The sequence below is a fragment of the Neodiprion virginianus genome, chromosome 2, assembly GCF_021901495.1.
Source record: "Neodiprion virginianus isolate iyNeoVirg1 chromosome 2, iyNeoVirg1.1, whole genome shotgun sequence".
Lineage (NCBI taxonomy): Eukaryota > Metazoa > Arthropoda > Insecta > Hymenoptera > Diprionidae > Neodiprion > Neodiprion virginianus.
Window position 1 is genome coordinate 27,608,087 of NC_060878.1, and position 23,854 is coordinate 27,631,940.

General features: G+C 38.8%; 3 protein-coding genes across 9 annotated transcripts; all 3 read right to left on the reverse strand.

Moving 5' to 3' along the window:
• Window positions 1-1,554: 1,554 nt before the first annotated feature.
• LOC124298334 (spidroin-1-like) lies at window positions 1,555-18,952 on the reverse strand. 7 transcript variants are annotated; one of them, XM_046750194.1, is made up of 4 exons: window positions 18,804-18,949; window positions 18,187-18,396; window positions 2,758-3,108; window positions 1,555-2,655 (listed from the first exon to the last, which is right to left on the reverse strand). In XM_046750194.1, exons 1-4 carry the CDS (start codon window positions 18,856-18,858, stop codon window positions 1,988-1,990), a joined length of 1,284 nt encoding a protein of 427 aa, XP_046606150.1. In that variant the 5' UTR covers window positions 18,859-18,949; the 3' UTR covers window positions 1,555-1,987. The 7 variants fall into 7 exon arrangements, with proteins under 7 accessions (XP_046606150.1, XP_046606149.1, XP_046606147.1 ...); XM_046750193.1 differs by having other exon boundaries at window positions 1,555-2,542; window positions 2,606-3,108; XM_046750191.1 differs by lacking the exon at window positions 18,187-18,396 and adding an exon at window positions 13,083-13,348 and having other exon boundaries at window positions 1,555-3,052; window positions 18,804-18,952.
• LOC124298344 (glycine-rich RNA-binding protein 2-like) lies at window positions 16,292-16,912 on the reverse strand. The gene is made up of 2 exons (XM_046750215.1): window positions 16,763-16,912; window positions 16,292-16,549 (listed from the first exon to the last, which is right to left on the reverse strand). The coding sequence occupies exons 1-2, from the start codon at window positions 16,815-16,817 to the stop codon at window positions 16,365-16,367; spliced, it is 240 nt and encodes a 79-aa protein (XP_046606171.1). The 5' UTR covers window positions 16,818-16,912; the 3' UTR covers window positions 16,292-16,364.
• Window positions 18,953-21,385: 2,433 nt separating the features above from the next.
• LOC124298342 (neuropeptide-like protein 31) lies at window positions 21,386-23,457 on the reverse strand. The gene is made up of 2 exons (XM_046750211.1): window positions 23,299-23,457; window positions 21,386-21,754 (listed from the first exon to the last, which is right to left on the reverse strand). The coding sequence occupies exons 1-2, from the start codon at window positions 23,354-23,356 to the stop codon at window positions 21,507-21,509; spliced, it is 306 nt and encodes a 101-aa protein (XP_046606167.1). The 5' UTR covers window positions 23,357-23,457; the 3' UTR covers window positions 21,386-21,506.
• Window positions 23,458-23,854: the final 397 nt, after the last annotated feature.

Genomic DNA, 23,854 nt, shown 5'->3' on the forward strand with positions numbered 1-23,854 from the left:
GAAAGAGATCGTTTGATTATCGGACTTCTCGTTTCTCTTGCAAATTGGTCGTATTGTGCTTTCCACTTTCTGTATACCAAGTCTACGTATAAATGAAGATTCCTCTTCAGACGGGATTTAACTGTGAAAAACTGTTCATCAATATAGGTAGACAAAGATGAGGATCTAAAACATAAGACTTCCACCAATAGAAGTAATGTTATGGTAAGTTGTCATTGGAAATAAACTTTAAATCTGGGGAGTCTGAAGAACGAAAATAATAAACGATTGACTTGTGCGAACTAAGTTATTTCACTTTTTACTTTATCATTCCAACGGTATGTAAAACAAGTGTTGAAATATTTGAAGCTCGATTTCTTATCATTTATCATGTAACAGAATCCTGATGTCAATCAATTTATCATATTCAGAACAAACCGATATTTTATCATCGAGCATCTTTCATTGCCTTCATTGATTCATAATCCATTCGCTAAAAAATAGGCAACCTCATTTTTCAGTCAGTTATAAATATTTCTAGTCTTACACGGATTTTTAGATTATTCTTAGTGAGCGGAGTGTCTTATACATTTGCCATATTCCCAGAAGGTTTTGTATGCGAGCAAAGATCCGATTCGGTTGAAATTTGCACAGATTACTGTTTTTACATCGAAAATGTGCCAATAAGGTTTTCAGCTCAACAACACTTCCGATTTTGAAACGACAATCGCTATAACTTGATGCAATGAAATTTAAGGGTACTTTTAATCTGTCTAGTATTTTCTTCTCTCTCTCTCAATATTTCTCTTCTCAATAGCACTTTAATACAAACTTACGATCGTTGTAAAAAATAAATATTCTATTTTCCGAAGTAATGTGCGCTTTGTTGGTCATTTCGTTGTCAGAAATAACGAAGGCTAATTTAGTTATATTATTTCATCAACCGCAAAAATATCAGACAAACCAGCCTTGAGGATCGAGTTTCATGAAAAAATCAATTAGCTTCCCGTCTCGAACCGGCTCGTATTATACGGTATCGTATTGCATTGAAACAGCATAACCGGTACCTTGCGGAGCCCTCTTTTTACCGCTTTGTCTGGGTCGCATCTCGAGAGCGATCAAGGTTGAGTCATTTTAAATGCCAATAATTTTTAATGCAGATTTCGATGCACTTCCAGATTACAAAAGAGAAATATACCATTCCATTGAAATAAAACCAAGTTGACTCTAACCTGTCGTCAACGGCTCGACTTGCTACAATTTATACGATAACCGTCAAATTCTTTCACCCTTTGAATCCCAGAGCTTTTGTATTAGACGTTTCTTCGTATCTGCAATTACAACACATTTTCGCAATGTTGTTAACATAATTCATTATTCCGCAGACTAAGCGTATAATTTACTTTTATAGTTTCTGTTTCCGAAGCTTTTTCTTCGGGGTGAATTTTGTGCATGACTTGGTTTTACAAAACTTTTTCAAACTGCACGATTAACCTAACTTTCAATGCGCGTGAGGTATTGGGATGTGATGTTGGTTTTATCAGGATGAGCTATTGTCAAATGTTTCTAATAATGTAACACAATATTAAAGTTTATTTAAAGTAATACAAAATTTAATACAAAAATCTTAATTAAGAATTGAGCGAATAATAAAGATTAAAATGCATTAATGTTAAGAGTATAGCAAGGGAAAAGTGAAAGGAAAACTGTGAGTGACGATTCTACAATGTTGAAAGAAAAACCCGTGAAAGTATTTGAAGCTGTCCTCTTCGATCCGGAGGGCGAAGCTGGACGATGAAAAGGCAAGGCACTAAGTGCATTATGATAAATCCATGATTGCGTCTTATTTGAGTTCCCTTATTCTCTGCGAGTCGATTTTATGCGTGGAGAAAAAGGACGTGTATACAGTAATGAATGTCGAAGGTTGGTCGTCGCATACGTGCTAATCAGACAGTGAGCACCATTTGCTGTTATCTAATCCATGCCATCGACCGCCGTATGAACGATCCTAGTATACGTATCCGCCGCTCTGTCCGTCGATTCCTCCTCGCTGTTCGCCAAGTTCTCTTTGCTGCCAACCAAATCCTGTCTGTCCACCGACCGCCTCTTGTCCACCGAATGCTACTGCCTGTCCACCGAGTCCAATTTGCTGGGCACTGAATCCTTCTTGTCTTCCACCGATTGCTCCTCGCTGTCGGCTAAATGCTACTTCCTGTCCGACGAATCCTCCTTGCTTACCACCAAATGCTCCTTGCTGCTCACCAAATCCAACAACTTGTTCATTGATTTCTTCTTGGATTGGCCTGATTGCTCCTTGTTCGAAACGAGATTCTCGTTGTCTACCAAATACTTTTTGCTGTCCTCCAAATCCTCCTTGCTGTCCTCCAAATCCTCCTTGCTGTCCACCAAGTACTACTTCTTGTCCGCCGTTTCTAATTTGCTGTCCACCAATTCCTCGGAGTTTTCCAACGAATGCTTCCTGTCTTCCACCGAATCCTACCACCTGTTCAGTGATTCCAGTTTGCGCTCCACCAATTGATCCTTGTTGCCAACGAGATTCTCCTTGTCCACCGAATCCTCCTTGCTGTCCATCAAAAGCTGCTTCTTGTCCACCGATTCTAATTTGCTGTCCACCGATTCCTCCGAGTTTACCACCGAATCCTTCCTGCCTTCCACCAAATCCTACCTCCTGTTCAGTGATTCCCGCTTGCCCTCCACGGATAGCTTCTTGTTGCCAACGAGATTCTCCCTGTCCACCAATTCCTCCGAGCTTACCACCGAATCCTATCACCTGTTCAGTGATTCCAGTGATTCCAGTTTGGGCTGCACCGATAGCTCCTTGTTGCCAACGAGATTCTCCTTGTCCACCAAATCCTCCCAGTTTTCCACCGAATCCTCCTTGCTGTCCACCAAAAGCTACTTCTTGTCCACCGAGTCCAATTTGCTGCCCACCAAGTTCTCTTTGCCTTCCACCGAATCCTACAACTTGTTCACTGATTCCCGCTTGCGCTCCACGGATTACACCATGTTGCAAACGAGATTCTCCTTGACCACCAAATCCACCAATTCCTGCCTGCGCTCCACCGATTCCTCCCTGCTGCCAGCCAGATTCTCCCTGTCCTCCAAATCCTCTCTGCTGCGAACCACCGAATCCTTGTTGTTCACCGATTCCTGCCTGCGCACCACCGATTTCTCCTTGCTGCCAACGGGATTCTCCCTGTCCGCCGAATCCTCTCTGCTGCCAACCACCAAATCCTTCTTGTGCTCCACCTCGGAAACCTCTACCTCTTTGTTGCCTACTGCTCGATCCGCTCTGGTCTGAAAGAAATTATTTGTGGAGTAAATCGACGAGTTTTTTTAACGGGAAAATTTTGGATAAATGGATGAATTGAATTAAAGTGTCTCCCGCTAGATGTGCCCGACATGCAAAGACGAGTTTTGTGCAAATTGACCGTTCAAGTCGGCGTACAATCTGAAGAACGATTTCATACAGATTCAATTTAGTTGGGTGACGGTCAGGGATGGAACAATTTCAATTTACCCAGAAGGCGTGAGCTAAATCTCGAGTGATTTTATCACTATATACGTAATTTAGAAAAAATCAATTATTGCACTGGTCTCAGAGTTTAGAGCGGTAATGTTGAACAGTAACTTGACTGTGGGTTTTATTTTTTACCGATAGACAATGTGAGTATGTGATACGGATGTAGCTATGAACATTGATTTCATTATACGCATGAAGATTGACAAATTTGACAAAAACTTACATGAGGCAGTAGCGCACAGCGCAAGAGCTAGTAAAATTGCCGTAGTCTTGATCATCTTGAAAATCACTTTCAACGATGCGATTCCAAACTTGAAACTGTAACTCGATGGATGATCGTTGACGGGATTCTTCGATCTGATGATAGCAGAGCAGAGCATCGAGGGTTTTATACTTTCCGTTTTTACCCCTTCCAAATTCGGAATATGCCGATAATGTGCGATACATAGAATTTTCGAATTTCTGATACAACTAACAGTCTTTGATACGATCTGAAAGGACCACGTCGACTTCGTAAGCCTGATCACATTTCATTCCAATCTAGATGAAATCAGCAACGAAATTACGTGGACGTTTTAACTTTCCATCTTTTTCGTTATTCATATGAAAGATCTTGTCCAGCCTTCTTCAATGGCTACCGGCCTCAGATTTCTCCTAGCGTTGAACTCGCTTCACCATTTTTATCGCTGATGTGACCATTACTACAGTCGTCGCTACACGTTTTTAATAGGCCGTTCTCACATAACACCTGTGAATATGTATACTCCACTGATATGTTAGAGTGAAAGTTGGAAATTCAGGGATTGGCAATAATCCCTAGGGAATGTTAGCGATTCCTGAAATTTTCAGTTAAAGTGATTCTGCCGAAGGTTTTCCTTCACTTTTATTGGTGAATGTCGGCAATCCTTAGGGAAAGCCTTTAGCTAGATTTACAAAGAGGCAGAACCTTGTCTATGGGATAAGATGAATACTGGTACCTTGGGGTCTGAGAAAAGGAAATGATACAACGATTATATACCCAATAAACTCTTAAATTTATTCGTAGTTATCTCTATGTATAAAAAGATCAGGGAAAAGTCGTGAAGTTAGCGGTTTTAAAACTTGCCGACGACGCTGCGAAGGTATGTTTCCAAAGTTTTTTTCTTTACGTAATTCACATGTTTTCATGATAAATTTGTACTTCAAAATTTGAGAAAAATGTATATTCAAAGTGATTAGAATCGGTAAAATGGAAGGAAGAATGATCGAAGTTCTTCCGGATGGTAATTGTCTATTTAGGGCAGTATCGTAACTGCTTGTTGATTACGCAAGTGAAACACGCACACGTAAGGAAAAGTATTGTTTTGCACGTCACGCAAAATTGGCGAAAATTTAAAGATTAATTTGTATAAAAAATTCTGCAACGAATTTGAAATCATCATACAGGGTGCCCCATTTCAATCAATCCAGTCAAATATTTCGAAAACTAAACGTGTTTCGAAAAATCTTTCAGAGAAGAGCTTCCGGAACTCGTTTTGTCACAGGCAGCGTCATTTCTAAGATGTCGAACGTAGGAGCATTTTTTAAAAATTAAAGTCGATTCTTTTCACAAGACCAAAGTTGTAATATGCGATCTTACGAATTAAAGCATGTTCTTACTTCGTTTATACTCCTGCTGTAGTGCCCCTTTTTTTCTTTTAACATATCATTATTTTTTTCAACCTTTTGTGAACAATTTTTTAATGCTTTCTTTCTGAAAAGTTTTTATTTCAACTATTTTCAAAGAACATCTATTTATTTCCTTAGGAACCTTAGAATAAAATGTTGTCCGTAACTCGTATTTACGAAAACATATATATATATATATATATATATATATAATCAATAAGTACGAAACTTTCGTTAGAAATTGTTCAACGCGTCGAAAATTCGTTGTTGCTTGCCGAATGTTGAAAATCGAGTTCCATTTAAAACAAAGCTTCCACATTCAGTATCCCGAAAATAGCGAGATGTGTAGCAAAATGAATTCGGCTAACTTTTGTCTGAAGCATTTTTCTCTAATATTATTGATTTTCAAAATATTTGACTGGATTGATTAAAATGGGACACCCTTTACACTTAAACAAAACCTTATTTTTTTTTGTTCATCTACTTTTACAATGCGTCAAGAGCTCCATCTCTTTTCCTGGCAATAATTATTTTTCTATTTTATTAAATTTAACAAGACTGTTTTCAAAATAATTTTGATTGGCGCAGCAACCTTATTCATTTCATAGCATACGAGATGTTCTTGCATGTCTTTCATCTGTGATGACTATTAGATCATTAGAAAGGGGGAAAAACGGGTGATTTCACATCCTTTGTAACAATACTATTGTCAACGGACGTTTTATATATTTACATAGAAATGATGCACACTGAGCAAGCGCAGACAGTAAATTGATTGTCAGACCAGTAAATAATGCCCACAGCCAGACTATCCTTTCTTATGTATACCAACAACATTGAGTGACTACTTGAAATTTTGTCTTCAACGGCCGTGGTAAATTCTCCGTTTTAACTAAAGGCCTTGTGTGAATATTAGTATTCCCTAGGGATTTTTGACAATACCTGAATTTTCAACTTTCACTGTAACAGATGCATATTTTTGTAATGTATATCATGATCAGCTCAAGCTTCGAAATATTCAAAAACAAATTCTGATGATTAAGACTAGGCACAAGACCATTTGCAAACCGTCCAGAGTATTCGGCTGACTTTAGATATCGTACATCATCATCATCATCATCATCATACATCATATTATACATCATCATATCATCATACATCATACATAGTATTAAAGTTGGAAACCAAATTTCGGTTGTCCAGAAAGTGACGTCACCGAAATATATTTTTTTTTTTCTAGATTCGTCGACCTGGCGATTCGACGGGTTCCTGGGCTCCAGGTCCTCTGCCTGGTGATTATCGACGTCCAAGATTTGCGCTCCGTAGTTCCTGGGCTCTGTGTCATCTGCTCGGTAAGCCTCATCGGTCATTTTTTATGGTAATAAGTTGAAAAATTTTAAATGTTTAGTTATTTTACGTCAACGGTATGCCGACTGACGTGATCCACGATGTATAGAATTTATTGCAGAGTTATAGATTCTCGTGTGTATTGAGACATTGCATCATGCGAATTTTTCCAAAACCTACTAAAAACGTTTACCCAATTGAGTCAACGATCCCATCAAGAGCACCAGCGCAACGCTAATTATGTATTCGTACATAGATTTGAATAACATGTTTTTTCAACAGTTAATACCCGTTAACAACGTGATTAACTGGATGTCGAGATTCACCGGGTGGACTATCATTATTGATAATATATATATTAAGATACATACAAGCACAATTATCGGGTAGTCATTTATCTTCCACAATCTTATAAATATCTGCTAAACTACTGACGATAAAGCTCATCCACTCGAGTGAGTCCGCGCAACAATCAGCTGTACTAGGCATACCATTTTGAAGCCAGTATCGATTTAGATTAAAGCTTACCGAAATAAAGATTTTTAACTGGATATCCACCTATACATATAGGCCATATGGGTATTTGGTGCGTTTTATTAATGCGATAGGATCAATCGGAGCAAAACAGAATAATAAATAAGAGAAATGTGTCGGCGAAATTACACAAATTAATTGCACGTAAAATATTTTAGAAAAATTCAGGTGGACGAACATTACTTAATCGAAGAGTAGCTTAATCCTCGAATATTTAAGGTACAGATTGGAGAAACCGACAGCCTTAGAAATGAGTTCGAATGAGGTCAAGATCATTCGCTTTAATTATATCGCATCAATTAGCAAGCAGTCGAATTATTTTTATTTCGAAAATTCAATTCAATTATTTTACCATAGTATGTCGGAAATCAACGCAGAATAACCTGTTCAGTAATAATAACCTCGTTCGTTTAAATAACTAATAATTAAATGAAGTCAATTCGAACGTTATCGAATCCGAAATATTAGATAACGAAACGCCGAATACGATTTGTGTTAAAAGTGAGTTGTGTCTAGTGTGACGATTCGAAAATTAGCGTAGTAAATTCAAAGTATTATTTTTGCAATTATTATACTATGAAGAAGGGGAATTTGGGAAGGAATAAATACTTGGGTTTTTTTAATAAAATCGAAGCACTTTCGTGGACGAAGTAAAGTTGAGCGATAACTTGACGGGCGTAAAAATCTTCGCGAAGTCAATGGAAAAGCCTGAGCAAGGTAGAAAATATTAGTAAATTGATCGCAGACAAGAAATTGGAAGACCCGCGATTCATTACTCTGCAGACTTACATGTACAACTTATGTATTAAAGTTGCATTCGGCAAAGCTTGTTCTGGAGCGTGAATTTTGTGCAGGACATAATTTTTCAAAAATTTTCCAGGCTGCATGACTTACCTGGCTTTGAATCTGTATAAAATATTGGGAAGTGGTTTTGGGTTGATCGTATTTAGGTACTAACGAATGTTTAAATAATATAACACAATAACTAAGTTTTTAAAGTGGTACAAAATTTAATGTCAAAATCGTAACTAAAAATTAAACGAATTATAAAGATTGTAATGCATTAATGTTAATAGTTTAGGATGAGAAACGTGAAAGGAAAACTGTGAGTGATGATTCTAGAATATCGAAAGAAAAACCCGTGAAAGTACTTGAAGCTGTCCTCTTCGATCCGGAGGGCGAAGCTGGACGATGAAAAGGCTAGGCACTAAGTGCATTGTGATAAATCCATGATTACGTCTTATTTGAGTTCCCTTATTCTCTGCGAGTCCATTTTATGCGTGGAGAAAAAGGACGTGTATACAGTAATGAATGTCGAAGGTTGGTCGTCGCATACGTGCTAATCAGACAGTGAGCACCATTTGCTGTTATCTAATCCATGCCATCGACCGCCGTATGAACGATCCTAGTATACGTATCTGCCGTTCTGTCCGCCGAATCCTCCTCGCTGTTCGCCGAGTCCTCTTTGCTGCCAACCATATCCTGTCGGCCCACCGAATGCCTTTAGTCCACCAAACGCTACGTCCCGTCCAACGAGTCCAATTTGCGGGGCACTGAATCCTTGTTGTCCACCGAATGCTACTCCTTGTCCAACGAATCCAATTTGCGGGGCACCGAATCCTTGCTGTCCACCAAATGCTCCTTGGTGTCCAGCAAATGCTACTTCCTGTCCAAAAAGTCTAATTTGCGGAGCACCGAATCCTTGTTGTCCACCAAACGCTACTTCCTGGCCAATGAGTCCAATTTGCGGGGCACTGAAGCCTTGCTGCCCACCGAATGCTCCCTGGTGTCCACCGAATCCTAGATGTCCGCCGAATCCTTCTTGCCTTCCACCAAATGCTCCTTGCTGATCAACAAATCCTACAACTTGTTCAGTGATTCCCTCTTGGGTTGCCCTGATTGCTCCTTGATCAAAACCAGATTCTCCTTGTATACCAAATACTTTTTGTTGTCCTCCAAATCCTCCTTGCTGACCACCGAATCCTAGCAGTCCACCAAGTGCTACTTCTTGTCCACCGAGTCTAATTTGCTGTCCACCAATTCCTCCGAGTTTTCCACCAAATCCTGCCACCTGTTCAGTGATTCCCGCTTGCGCTCCACCGATAGATCCTCGTTGCCAACGAGATTCTCCTTGTCCACCAAATCCTCCTAGTTTTCCACTGAATCCTTCTTGTTGTCCACCAAAAGCTGATTCTTGTCCACCGAGTCTGATCTGCTGCCCACCGTTTCCTCCTTGTTTTCCGCCGAATGCTTCTTGCCTTCCATCGAATCCTGCCACCTGTTCACTGATCCCCGCTTGTGCTCCCCCGATTGCTCCTTCTTGCAAACGAGATTCTTTTTGACCACCAAACCCTCCTAGTTTCCCACCAATTCCTGCCTGTGCTCCGCTGGTTCCTCCTTGCTGCCAACGGGATTCTCCCTGACTGCCAAATTCTTTCTGCTGCAAACCACCGAATCCTTCTTGTCGTGTACCTTGGGACCCTTTGCCTCCTTGTTGCTCACTGCTGGATCCTTTCTGGACTGAAAGAAGCAATAGGTACGTGAAGTATCTTGACGAGTAATTGTTTTAAAGAGACAACTTTAGGCAACTTTTTTTTTGAAATGCAAATACGATTTTCTCGCATATTGACAATGCAAACCTTCGGGAATTCCGCGCGTACTTTTAAACAATTATTTGCAAACAAAATATTTGCAAAATGTCGAGTGATTTCACATTCTGTTCCGAACTTGGAAAGGAAGCAAACACCGCACTCTCTCCAGAGTTTAGAACAGCACTGTGAAAAATTAAACTCAATTGTTGGTATTTTAATAATAGACAGCATGAAAGTGTGGAATACAATGCAGCTATGAATATTGATGCAGTAACCACGGGAATCGATGAAAGATGACGAGAACTTACAGGAGGCTGTAGCGCACATCGCGAGAGCGAGTAAAATCGTCGCGGTCTTGATCATCTTGAGAATCACTTTCGACGATGCGATTCCAAACTTGAAACTATAACTCGACGGATGATCGTCGACGCGATGCTTCGATCTGATGATACTTTAGCAGAGCATCGAGAGTTTTATACCTTTCGTTTTTACCCCTTCCGAATTCGGAATCTGGTGATAATGTGCAACACATGTAAGTCTCGAATTTCTGATATAACTAACAGATTTCGATACGATCTCAAAGGACGACATCGTCTTCGTAAGCCTGGTCACATTATTCCAATCTAGATGAAATCGGCAACGAAATCTCGGGGAATTTTTAACTTTCCATCTTTCTTCCATTCATAGAAGATCCTATCCAACGATCTTCACTTGGTTACAGGCTTCAGATTTCTCCTAGTATTGAACTCGTCTCAACATTTTTATCGCTGGTGTGATCATTACCGCGGTCGTGACTACGTGTATTTAATAGACTTTATGCACATAATACTCGTACATACCGGGACATTACGTGGATCCGGACCCTAAGGATCCCTAACCATTAGCAATCCAAGGTACGCATACACTGTGAGCAGATGTTTCAATTGTTTGGATAATAATGTCGCGGTATAATCCATTGGCACAAATGAATTTTTTTTAAACAAATTCTGGCGCTTAAAACAAAGCGCAAGACCATTTGCAAACCGTCTGGAATTTTTAGCTAGAATGGTGCGTTTCATCGATACGATATGATCTGCCGAAGCAAGACAGAATTATAAATAAGAGCAATGACATTTCACAAATTAACGGTGCATAGAATATCGTAGAAAAATTTAGGTGAACAAATATTATCTAAACGAAGACTGGCCAATCCGCGAATTTAAGGTACAGATTAGAGGCATCGACAGCCTTAGAGATGAGTTCGAATGAGGTCAAAATCATTTACTCTGTGAGTATTCGTTAAGCTTAAAGAAAGCATTCGATAATTAGCAATCAGTCGAATCACATTTATTCCAAGAATTCAATCCGATTAGTCAGCCACAGCCCGTCTGGAATCACGGCAGAATAACCTGTTCAGTAATAATTATTCGTCTGCTTAGATAAAATAACGTAGTCAAATGAAGGCGATCCAAACGGTATCGAATCCGAAATATTAGGTAACGAAACGCCGAAAAGTTGATATGATTTGCATTAAAAACGCGTTGTCTGTAGTGGCACGATTTGAACATCAACCTAGCAAATTCCGAGTATCATTTTCGTGTGGTACATATTTTCCACAGTAAATCAAGTGTTGAATAAATCAAGGACGAATGGGTGGTGCCGTTTGAATAAGAGGCAAGGAAAAGAGTCAATGATGCATAACATTACAAGTCTATGAGATAAACCATATTAGTTTTTCTAAAGGCGTTTTATTTTTCGTACAGACAGATGAAACAAGGTTCTCTCATTGATTACTTTACAATTATTATAGTGAAAATAAGAAATTAGGAGTTAGTCGAAACACACTTTTATTCATTCGGATACATATTGTAGTATGTGTGACAAAAACAATCAGAGAACCTCGTTTTGATGACCGTCTCAATGCGAAAACCCGATTTCTGCTGGTCATGCGTTTTTACTTTCTGTTATAATTTATTGTCAAAGGGTGTCGAAATTTATGTTGAAAAAACATCCAACAACTATCAATATCTGAAAATTGTGTTGGAATGAATTACTGCGGGGTGTCATTTGAGCAATAAACTATACTAGAGGTTTAATTACAAGGAATTTACTTCAATTGTTAACTAAAAAAAATCAAATTTACGAACAAATTACCTTGGAACAACTTTTGCGGATTTAAATATCCTTGAGGGTTGATTATGATAAAAACTTTGAGGTTTTATGCTTGTTGTTTTGTCCCCACCGGAAGTCTAATCTCTGTGCGAATCACGCGGTTGATAGTGAGATAATCTATTTCACAGAATTCTCATGGAACATTTCTTTTTGCCTAAACCCTGGCTATTTAATCTCCCTCTTGACATTTCTCGCAATTGTAAGTTTACTCAAAAAGAATGACATGAATATTTTTTTCATTCAATATATTGTGCAAGTACACCATTAATACCGTGTTCAATAACAATTTGGTTGATATTGTAGAAATAAGAATAGAGCAAATGCATTGAAAGAAACGTGGCTCGTTATCCGATGATCTGCAATAACGATACATTTTCGTAATGTTGTTCTCAGAATAAATTTTTATATAGACTCTTTCGTTATAGGTTTTTTTTTTTTTTTTTGTAAGGCACATTTCAGACATGGCCTGATTTTCCCCAAGGTTTCTGAGATTATTTTCTGCTACTTAACTGCCATTCTGCATATTCAAATATTGCAGTTGACTGCGTCCTCATGTAATGACAAACGAGTAAAATGGATAAGGAAAGAGCAGGATAAAACAATGCGTCAATATAATAATACACAGTGCATTACGTTGGATCTACGATTACATATTATTTCAGTTTCCTTCTTTTTCAGTTCAATACATTTTGTACATGAAGAGAGGAAGAGCGAGTGAATATAAATAGCGAAATTTGATTATCGTCATACATGCCAATCAGACAACTAACACCATTTGCCTTTTTTCAATCGGCGCAATAATCTTAACGATCCTAGTATGCATATCCGGCATTCCGTCCACCGAAACCTGCCTGCTGTCTACCACCAAGTCCTCCGTGCTGTCCGCCGAATCCTCCTAGTCCACCTAGTCCACCTAGTCCTCCTATTCCTCCAAATGCTACTTCCTGTTCACCGAAGCCAACTTGCTGGGCATCGATTCCTCCTTGTTTCCCACCGAATGCTCCTTGCTGTCCTCCAAATCCTACAACTTGTTCACCGATTCCCGCTTGCGCTCCACCAATTGCTCCTTGCTGCCAACGAGATTCTCCTTGTCCGCCGAATCCTCCAACTTTTCCACGGAACCCTCCTTGCTGTCCGCCAAATCCTGCTTGTTCGCCAATTCCTGCCTGCCCTCCACCGAATCCTCCCTGCTGCCAACGGGATTCTCCCTGTCCTCCAAATCCTCTCTGCTGCCAACCACCAAATCCTCCTTGCTGTCCACCGAATCCTGCTTGTTCGCCAATTCCTGCCTGCGCTCCACCGATTCCTCCCTGCTGCCAGCCAGATTCTCTCTGTCCTCCAAATCCTCTCTGCTGCCAACCACCGAATCCTCCTTGCTGTCCACCGAATCCTCCTTGTTCACCGATTCCTGCCTGCGCTCCACCGATTCCTCCTTGCTGCCAACGGGATTCTCCCTGTCCGCCGATTCCTCTCTGCTGCCAACCACCGAATCCTTCTTGTCGTCCACCTTGGGACCATCTACCTCCTTGTTGTCCACCGTTGGATCCTCTCTGGACTGAAAGAAACAACGTGTGAAGTAAGTCGACGAGTAATTGTTTTTAAGGGACAAATTTAGGCCTAGGGTGAAGGAGGTCAAAGTGTCTCCAGCTGAATGTGTTTGATATGCGAATACGATTTTTTTACAATTGACGACGCAAGACATTTGGAGTTCCGTGCGTACTTTTAAACAATTTTACTTTGCCGAGAAATGTTGGTCAAAAGTAGAATGATTTCACGATTCTCTCTCGAACTTGGAAAGAAAGCAAATGCTGTTCTCTTCCAGAGTTTGAAGCAGCACTTTGGAACACTAAGCCCGAATTTTGGTATTTTAATAATGGCCGGCATGAAATTATGGAATACGATGCAGCTAAGAATATTGATGAGGCAACCATGGGAATCGGTAAAAGGTGACGAGAACTTACACGAGGCTGTAGCGCACATCGCGAGAGCGAGTAAAATCGTCGTGGTCTTGATCATCTTGAAAATCACGTTCAATGCGATTCCAAACTCGAAACTGTAACTCGACGGATGATCGTTGACGTGATGCTTCGATCTGATGATACTTTAGCAGAGCATCGAGGGTTTTATACTTACCGTTCTTACCCCTCCCGAAGTAAAAAATAGACTGCAATTCGTAGCACATCAAGGTTTACGAATCTTTCAAACACCTAGCAGCTCGTTTTTGATACAATCTGAAATGACCATGTCTCCTTGGTAAGCTTGACTAGTTTAATCCAATATAGATTATATCGGCAGCAAAACTGCGTCAACTTTCTAACTTTCCGTATCGTCTTAAATGATCGAAGATCCTATCTAACCTTCGAAATTCGGTTATATATACTTCGGATTTCTCCCAGCATTAAATTCACGAAGAATACTTTTATCGGTAATTCGATTTTCATAATTCACTTCCGAAATGTCATAATATGTTACATCTACCACTCGACCTATTGGCCGGCGATCATTCTTGGGTGGTGACTACTTCGGTACCGCTTCAACTATTCCAAAATTTTCGATTACTTCGGAAATTGCTAAACTAGAACTTTAACACATAGATGTATGTGAATAAAAAATATTTGATCACCTCATATTCGCACTCCAATTTTATTGGACTTCAAACACTGGTGATAAGCAAGCAATTAGCGGACGGTGCGAAGAGCGAGGAATTAGAACAACAAAAAGGAATCGTTCTCGGATTAAGAACAGATCATCTGATCGCTATATTCAAGCCTACAAGAAATAATCATCCATATTCCTTTCCTAGAACCACCGTTACGGTCAGTTGACATTGAAAATGAATATAAGTGGGGAAACTGAAGAGGAGAAAAAAAAAACAATCAATGAGTTTTTTTTATGTAAAATATATTATTCTATCTTTCAGTTTATTATTTTAACACAATCTAGAATAAATACTGAAATATCTGACGCTCCATATTTTATCATCATTTTTTCAATGACTCAATCAATTTTTCGTCTTCAGAACCGTCTTATCAACCGCTACATCAACGACCATATCCCCCCTCCATAAAATCCACCTCCAAATCTTCCTCCTTGATGTCGACCGTCAAATCCTAGTCCTCCCTGACGTTGACTGCCGTAATTGTTTTGCGGTCCGTACAAAGCTAAGAAGTAAGAAAAGTGAGTTGACGAGTCATTACCAGAATACTTGCACAAACAGTTTTAGTCTTACTAAGTGGGTAACTGTAATAACTCGTGTTCGACATGATATAACTTTTGCGTTAACAATTCATTTTTACATGCAATGGTTTTATTCATTTGAAGAAAACCTGGAAGATTTGAGGGTTCTGTGATGAATGATACAAACTTACGGGTTGCAGCAGCGATCAGCACGAGTATGAACAGAATCGTAACGCTCTTGAACATTGTAAACGCGATATAATTTCGAAGAGCAGTGAAGTCGATAAACTTTGACAAAATTTTTCGATTTAATAATATTTCAACAGCGATTCCTGCGGTGTTTTATACTTATTGTGAGACCTCCTTCCGCCCCCCTAAGCTTCGTTTCAATAATGTGTAACATGTTTCCGGTAGGACTCACTATCGTTGACTTGAAAAAACTTGTTATCAACACATTTTATTGGCATCTTTGTCAATGACTAATTAGGTCGTACAAATATGCTTTTTATGCCGCTATTCCAACAACTTCCAGACCAGCGTGCGCGTCTCTGGACTGTTTAAGCATTAATTAACGAATACTACGTTTTTCATTTCAACTAAGCTCAAGCATAGCGAAACTTATTATTTTATTTCGCACGAACTCCAAGTAGAACGCAGGTGTGTTCAACTTTTCGCTTTGTAGTTGCCAAAGTTAATCAAATATACTCAATAATGGATAATTTGAAAGACAAGTATGCATGAATAATGACGAATCCAATAATCAGGGGTATGAGATAAGCCTTGGTTGTTTTGAAGGTGTTTTTTATTTTACCGGGTTCAAATGAGAAGCTAATTATTTAAACTCGATCTTCAAGCGATGGTAGAAAATAACGCTGAATCGATATTTTAATTTACCTGATTATTAATCTTAGAGACATTGTAATAATCAAAAGGAACGCAAAAATGTTTGCACTAAAATCGCCATTTTGTCTACACGTTATTTTTCACGCTTGTTATTTTGCTTTATAAGTAATTAATCGATCAAGCATTGACATAACTGTGCCCGTCATTTTTTTTCAACGATTGTAAAAATACTCTGTATTCCACCTTCTCCAATTTTCACACAACTATCCACTATCCATAGTTGGAATGATTTCCTATCTATTGTTAATTCATTGATATCCCGATCGTTGATAGCCACTCGATACTTGACACTCGCTGTTTTGCTTACCAATCTGTCAATCTGGTTACAGGCTTTTTAAATTAGGCGAAATTAATCCAAACTATAGATGTATTTTCTATCGTTCAGTTCATTGTCACAAGAGAAGTAAGAAATAACGACTTGTTTTAAACCATTTATTACATACTTTCTTCCAATACAGCAATTACACAACGGTTTTTAATTTAATGGCGATTTAACGGGAGTATCCTCCACCCTGCAGTCCGCCATATCCTCCTCCAAAACCTCCCCCGTATCCTCCTTGCTGCCCACCGAATCCTCCACCCTGTTGTCTGCCAAATCCACCGCCTTGTTGCCGACCGTAACCACCCTGACTTCCTCCAAATCCACCAACGCCTCCGAAACCGATCCCGAATTGGGCTAATTTTAAGGGATGGAAAAAGTGAGTTCACGTTTCATTTCCACGTGTAAAAGAATTAAGCGTTCCTTTTCTAACGGAGATCTCAATTCGAAAAATCAATTTCTGGTAACGTTTTTTAACGTATAACGTATTACAATATTCTATTGGATTACGTTTTATGAAACCAAACTTGGGTACTTGGGATTTGACGAAAAAAGGCGAAAATTACTTACGCATTGCAGTTGCAATCAAGGCAAGGGCGAGTAGAATCGTGACGGTTTTGATCATCTTGATAAATTTAATCGATTACGTGAGTTTAAACTGCGCAAGACGCGATGTAACGTATGTAGGTACGTTTATATTTGGTACTGAATCTTCGGCAGTACATTCGAGGTTTTATACTTGTCGTCTTGCCCCCTTCCGAACTCCAAGCCCGATGGTAATGTGCGGAAATTAAACGAGCGATAACTTTTCGCGCCTAGCACAAACAGCCGTTTGTTCAGCAGCTATAACTGTATAGATTCGCTGATCGAATACTTGCGGTTAACGGTGAGATAATATATTCCACAGAATTTACTATATTTTCATGAAAGATTAATTTTATTATTGTATCGCTATTTGAACATCCACTTGACACTTTGCCGATTATTAGTTCTCAGAAACTCACCTTCGCAAGAGATTCCAGTAATTTGTATTAGAAAGAGTGAGTCGTGAGTGAGAAGAATTTTTCTTTACATCAATGTACTGACACTATTCACGCCGTATTCAAAGATAGTTTGGCAAGAAAAATGGAAGAAGAACCAAAAAAGTAAATTCATATCAACAGAACGAAGTACGTTGTAATTACGACACATTTTCACAACGTGGTTATTCGAATTAATTCTTCTGTGGATTTCATAGTTGTTCTCACCAAATTGATCTACCAAAAGTCTGAGACTGCATGACACAGTTGACTTTTAATCGAATATTAAGATTTAAATAGTTAGTTTGAATCACAAAATTTTGTAGTTGAGTTCGTGTTAATGTAACGACAGAAGGGAATAATAAAATATTGAGGTGAAGGTGAAAGAATACGTTGACGAAACAGGGTGCTTTGTGCTAAATCCATAATTATGTATTACTGTAATCCCATTTTCTCTTTCAGTTCGATTATACATCGAGAAAAAGAGCGAGCAATAATTGACAGCAAAATTTGGTTGTCTTCGTATATGCTAAAACAATAAAGACTATTTCCCGTACATTAATCCATGTTGTCAGCCACCATCTCAACGATTCTAGTACAAATATCTGCCGTGCTGTCTGCCAAACCCTCCTCTCTGTCCAGCAAGTCCTTCTTGCTGCCAACCGAATCCTCCCTGCTGTCTACCGAATGATTCCAATCCACTGGATCCCGCTTCTTGGCCACCAAGTCCAACTTGCTGGACAATGAATCGTCCTTGTTTTCCACCGAATCCTGCTTGCTGTCCACCGAATCCTACACCTTGTTCACTGATTCCTCCTTGCTGCCAACCAGATTCTCCCTGTCCTCCAAATCCTCTCTGCTGCCAACCACCGAATCCTCCTTGCTGTCCACCGAATCCTGCTTGTTCGCCAATTCCTGCCTGCGCTCCACCGATTCCTCCCTGCTGCCAGCCAGATTCTCCCTGTCCTCCAAATCCTCTCTGCTGCCAACCACCGAATCCTCCTTGCTGTCCACCGAATCCTCCTTGTTCACCGATTCCTGCCTGTACTCCGCCGATTCCTCCTTGCTGCCAACGGGATTCTTCCTGTCCGCCGATTCCTCTCTGCTGCCAACCGCCCAATCCTTCTTGTCGTCCTCCTTGGGACCATCTACCTCCTTGTTGTCCACCGTTGGAGCCTCTCTGGACTGAAAGACACAACGTGTGAAGTAAGTCGACGAGTAATTGTTTTTAAGGGACAACTTTAGGCATAGGATGAAGGAAGTTTAACTGTCTCCAGCTGGATGTGTTTGATATGCGAATACGATTTTTTTACAATTAACGATGCAAGACATTTGGAGTTCCGTGCGTACTTTTAAACAATTTTACTTTGCCGAAAAATGTTGGTCAAAAGTAGAATGATTTCACGATTCTGTCTCGAACTTGGAAAGAAAGCAAATGCTGTTCTCTTTCCAGAGTTTGAAGCAGCTCTGTGGAACACTAAGCCCGAATTTTGATATTTTAATAATGGCCAGCATGAAATTATGGAATACGATGCAGCTAAGAATATTGATGAGGCAACCATGGGAATCGATAAAAGGTGACGAGAACTTACACGAGGCTGTAGCGCACATCGCGAGAGCGAGTAAAATCGTCGCGGTCTTGATCATCTTGAAAATCACGTTCAACGATGCGATTCCAAACTCGAAACTGTAACTCGGTGGATGATCGTTGACGTGATGCTTCGATCTGATGATACTTTAGCAGAGCATCGAGGGTTTTATACTTACCGTTCTTACCACTTCCAACGTTGAGGTCCGACAACGATATGCAAGATGTCGAGTTTTCGAATTTCTAATTCAACCAACCGCCAGTTTTTGATACAATCTAAAATGACCACTCTTATTGCAATCCTTCCAAAATTATTCCGATTCAGAATATATCAGTAATTAAATCCTACCTATTCTTATCTATACTACGATCTATAAGAGATCGTATCGAGCTTCCCAAACTCGGTTACAGACTTGGAATTTCTCCTAGCACCGAACTAGCATTGAGCTTCAGGAACATCATGAATTTTGATGCCGTTGCATCATCGTGTTAAACTCCCAACGAAACGTCCATAAGTCGTAACTGATTTTGAGCCGTGAAATAAAACGAGATAAGAAATTGACAGCAACGAAAAACGAACCGCGGATAATTCCATTTTCACGGTGCTTCTGTCTGACAAAAGCTTCACCATATTTACTAAAGGCATCAATTACGTAGTTATTTGGTTTCAATTAAGTTCTCGGTGAAATATTTTTATTGATTACACCAAAATTGCAATTCCTTGAATAATCGGTGAAAAATTTTGAATCCTCTCGAATTCGAAGAAAGTGAAGAGTCGGCCAATCGTGAACAGTGAAACAAATAACGATCGGTAGAATGTACTCTCAGTTGCCGAAATGCAGGCGGATTCAGTTGAAATGTAAACTGAATTGCATAAATGCAGGCGGTTTATTATTTATCGGAAATGTACGTGTAGGGATGAGTTCTATTCAAATGAATCATTTTTCTGAGTGCATGGTCAGCCGAATCAATTGCACATAAATTGTCTTGTGAATATTTTGTCATTTCCAAACTTTGAAGGTTTTTCAAAAGGTGAATCCTTTTAGAACATTAAGTCAATTTCTAAGTGAACGTTTTTTAACAAAAAAAAAAGTAAAACAAGTGGTAATTTTGAGTTCTACAGAAAAAAATGTGTCCATATTTGGACCTCTATTTTTAATAAATTTTTTCTTCTTTATTTTCTCACAATCTATGGAAACTTTTTGTACTGCTCTTTCCTTTTTAGTTGCAACTTTGATTTGTCTCACAGTGCAATTTTAGCTACACGAATGTTCTGTTTTTTCGGAGATAAACAGTTTCATCATCAAATCACTGGATTGTGTAGCACGTGAAGTGCACAAATATAGAAAATGTCTTACAATTCCGTTTTCTATTTTCTGTTTCCGTTAGCGTATGACTGGATCATTTTGATGATCTATACACATCCAGCAAAGTGCGTCCAATCTCCGAACTGCAATGATAACTTTCTATGCCCGTTTTATCCCTTCCGATTTCTAAATTTACGCACTAAGCACACTCAATTTGTTTCTGCAAATATAGTTCGAATTGACATAGAAAATTATTCTTGCCTTTTTTATAGACTATTAAAAAGCCTAATGATGCAATTTGCAATTGGTTTAGAGTCCTTCGAATATTCAATTCCCGAATAGTCGTTTGTCTAACTCGTTTTGACGACATTTCAATTTTTGTGCAATAAATGAGGTAAGACTATATAGCTATTTTGTTCAATTTAAATATTCGAATTCTTCATTTGAGAATCTAAAAAGATGTTTACTTTTATGTTAGATGGTAAAACGAAAGCAGTTTTCCCTGACTTATGTAATGATTTTGTTCAATCCAAATATTCCAGACAAAGTTGAGAATATGTAAATATTTTTACGAATTGTCTTCTTTGACGATCATAGAATGACTTATACAGCCGATCAATTTTCAGAGTGTCAAAACGCCCGAAAATGTAACGTTAATGCCGAAAAGCAATGATTGCTGTCGCTAATCATTATCGATAATTATTAATCGATAATAAAGAATGATTATTATCGTTTCTTCGAATCAAGTTCAAAGTTGAAAGAGTAACAAAAGACCAGAATCTCAGTATTAAAATTTTCGAAAACGCGAACACCAATTTCATTGAATTTTAAAATGCAGAATGCTGAAGTACAGAAAACTTGAAATGCAGAAAAGTCGAAGTACGGAAAACCAAAATAAGAATAAAGCAAGCCAAAACATATCGAATTTTCCACACTTGACCAACATATCAACTTTTTTGTATTTCTACTCTGATTAGTAAAATTTTATAAAATAGCTTTCCGCGTTTCCGAAAATTCAATGTGATTCTCTTTTATTCATCGACCTTTATTTATTTCTCCCACATGTAATTACGCAATCGTCTGGATCGTCTTCTTTTCTTTTGAGCAAAACCAAACAATAATTACCCCACCCGTTTCAATCTGTCGAATATACCAGCCATAATCGAAAATCAAGTATTTCCAATATTCCGACAAAGTGTGAGATCGATTAAAAATCGTGACATAATGGTTCTTCACGTTGGTTTTAGCAATATGATGAAAAAATTCACTCCAAACGACGTTTCGGCAATTGCTTGTTTATTGTATGAAATTCATTTTATTCGTTATATTATCAGGTTTTAAAGTTTCGTCTCCGAACAACCGGAAATTGTCGTCTTCGGATCAGCGGCCATGGGGGATGTTTAATAGTAGTATCCTCTCTGGCTGTATCCTTGCTGGTATCCTCCGAGTCCTTGGTCGTATCCTCCGTATCCTCCGAATCCTTGGTTGTATCCTCCGAATACTTGGTTGTATCCTCCGAATCCTGGGTACAATCCTCTGTTGTATCCTTGGTATCCCTGGCCCTGGTTGTACGAGTATCCTCCGTTTCCACCGAATCCTCCAAAGCCACCCTGGTTGTATCCACCCTGGTTAAATCCACCTCCGTGAGCTAAAAAAGCAAAGAAAACAGTGTCAAACATGATCCCATTAAACTCCCGTGAACATTCCGTACTTAGTCACGCTCAAACATACACTGAAAAAATACATGCTGGATTCGAAGGATGATAAGTGATTTAAATTTACTCGGTTTCGTGAATAATCAGTCTCAAATTTTAGACTTATTTGACTTCGTGAGATCTTCCCGAGTGGCTACGAAATGACGAATTTTTGTGATTGAATCAAAATATTTTCTCACATTCACGTAAATGAACTAATTGCAAGTCACCGACAATATAGTTTGTAAAAAATCGAAAAAAAAAAAAAATCATCAATTTATTCGAATGGAAAGAAATTGATTTGAAGCAGTTAAAAATTCTACCGTGTATGTTACTACCTAAAGTCGGTTAAACATTTCATCGACAGCCAATTACGAGTTAATTTTATTACATCGACTTGAATTCTCTAAATCCAACTGAAAAGTTCTTCGTTACGTCGTATAGTCACAGCTTGTAGAAGTGAAAAAATCTCCATCCCGCAGATGAAGTACAATAATTTTTCAAAGTGTTGAATGAAAAACCTCGAGCGAAGGTGAAGCAGAATTTTTCATTTCATTGATTACGCAGTCTGCAATAGGATAATTTTAGCACGCTTGTGCAAATTGTGCCAGTAAAGAGTAAAAGAGGAAATAAAAATTTCAATGTTTGTAGCTGCTGACGATCATAAGCCGGTGAGCAAAGAGTCATATTATTTACTCAGGCGAATTGGTGCGCGAATCACGCGTCACGAGTAAACGAATAGTTTATAATTATGCGATTTTTTCCTGCTTATTGATCCCACGGTATTCAATGAAAAGGTATAATTATTCGCTTTCGAGATATAAACGTTCTCGATAACCGTAATAAAATTTTTTAGAGAATGAAAAGAGATTTCATACAAAAGAAATACGATTCCCGTTTACTGTGTATGTACATTTATACGTTAAAAGGGACTGTAAAAAATAGTAAATGATATCATATTCAAGGTTTATCTATTTAGGCGGATTTTTTTTTCTTTTTTCCATTTACTCGAATAAAAATATCAATTTTTGATTAACACAGTTGGAGTTTTTTAAAAAAAAATCTTCACTGTATGATTTACGAGTTACATAACGATGTGATTTGTGTATGAAACATTCATCGCGTGGAGAACCGTCTGGTTATTAAAACGAAAACGATTTTTTCAGGAACCAAACAACAACATAAAATACAAAATGAATGCTCTTCATTGATTATTATAGCAATATTTGATAACCGTGAATGTTGTTCGATTTATGGACTATATACTAAACCAATCCAACAATCAGACAACAAAAAATCACGCTTCATTGTATCACGCAAATTTGAAAAAAAAATCAAATTGTTTTCAAACAATGTAATATCGACGAACCGTAATTTAGTCGGTAAAATAAAATACGAATAAATTCTCGTCGATTATATACGAAAATATTTGACAATTTTGGTTATATCTCTTGGAAAACGAAACTTTTTATTCGAATTTGTTCCGATGCGAACTTACGAAAGGCTGAGGCGACGGCGACGAGAGCAACGACGAGGACAAGCACTGCCTTGATCATCTTGGAGTAGTTTGTAGATTTTCGTCGGACGAAGGAAAAGGGTTGAATCGGTACGATCAACTGATTCGATCTGGTGATGGTTACCCGATGGACACTGCTTTTTATAGGTCCGTCTCTTCCGCGCTTACCTACGAATAGATCCCCTTCAGGTGGGCCAGAAACAGGTTGAGGTTTTACCTGTTCTATTATTCACGTTAATTCCACCTCTGACAGCTCGTCCCACTTAATGGGGTACTCCGCGTAGAAATTAATGACCCTCTCCTCGTCCATTCGATTATCCGTGTAAATGTCGTTCTCACCAGAATCGAAAGGAAGCGCGCTCCCAGTCACTTATCTACGTTGCCCATGTGCCAAAGTAACGCAATATACGCAATGAAAGAAGTATTGAGGAATTGAAGGGACCAGCCTTTACCGATACGTACGTTACTGATATAAACTGGAGTCGAAACTTGAACGTGTCGTTACGATTCTATTTACAACAAAACGACGTTCTCTAAT

Excerpts from the sequence above, each read along its gene's own strand:
- LOC124298334 (XM_046750191.1), bottom strand. The coding sequence starts at position 18,858 with ATGATCAAGACCGCGACGATTTTACTCGCTCTCGCGATGTGCGCTACA. Across the intron at positions 13,349-18,803 it reads GATGTGCGCTACAGCCTCGT|TCCAGAGAGGATCCAACGGT; the intron begins GTAAGTTCTCGT and ends TGTTTCTTTCAG. Across the intron at positions 3,053-13,082 it reads GAGGAATCGGTGGAGCGCAG|GCAGGAATTGGTGGATTTGG; the intron begins GCAGGAATTGGC and ends GGTGGAGCGCAG.
- LOC124298342 (XM_046750211.1), bottom strand. The coding sequence starts at position 23,356 with ATGATCAAGGCAGTGCTTGTCCTCGTCGTTGCTCTCGTCGCCGTCGCC. Across the intron at positions 21,755-23,298 it reads CGCCGTCGCCTCAGCCTTTC|CTCACGGAGGTGGATTTAAC; the intron begins GTAAGTTCGCAT and ends TTGCTTTTTTAG.
- LOC124298344 (XM_046750215.1), bottom strand. The coding sequence starts at position 16,817 with ATGATCAAAACCGTCACGATTCTACTCGCCCTTGCCTTGATTGCAACT. Across the intron at positions 16,550-16,762 it reads CTTGATTGCAACTGCAATGC|CCCAATTCGGGATCGGTTTC; the intron begins GTAAGTAATTTT and ends CCTTAAAATTAG.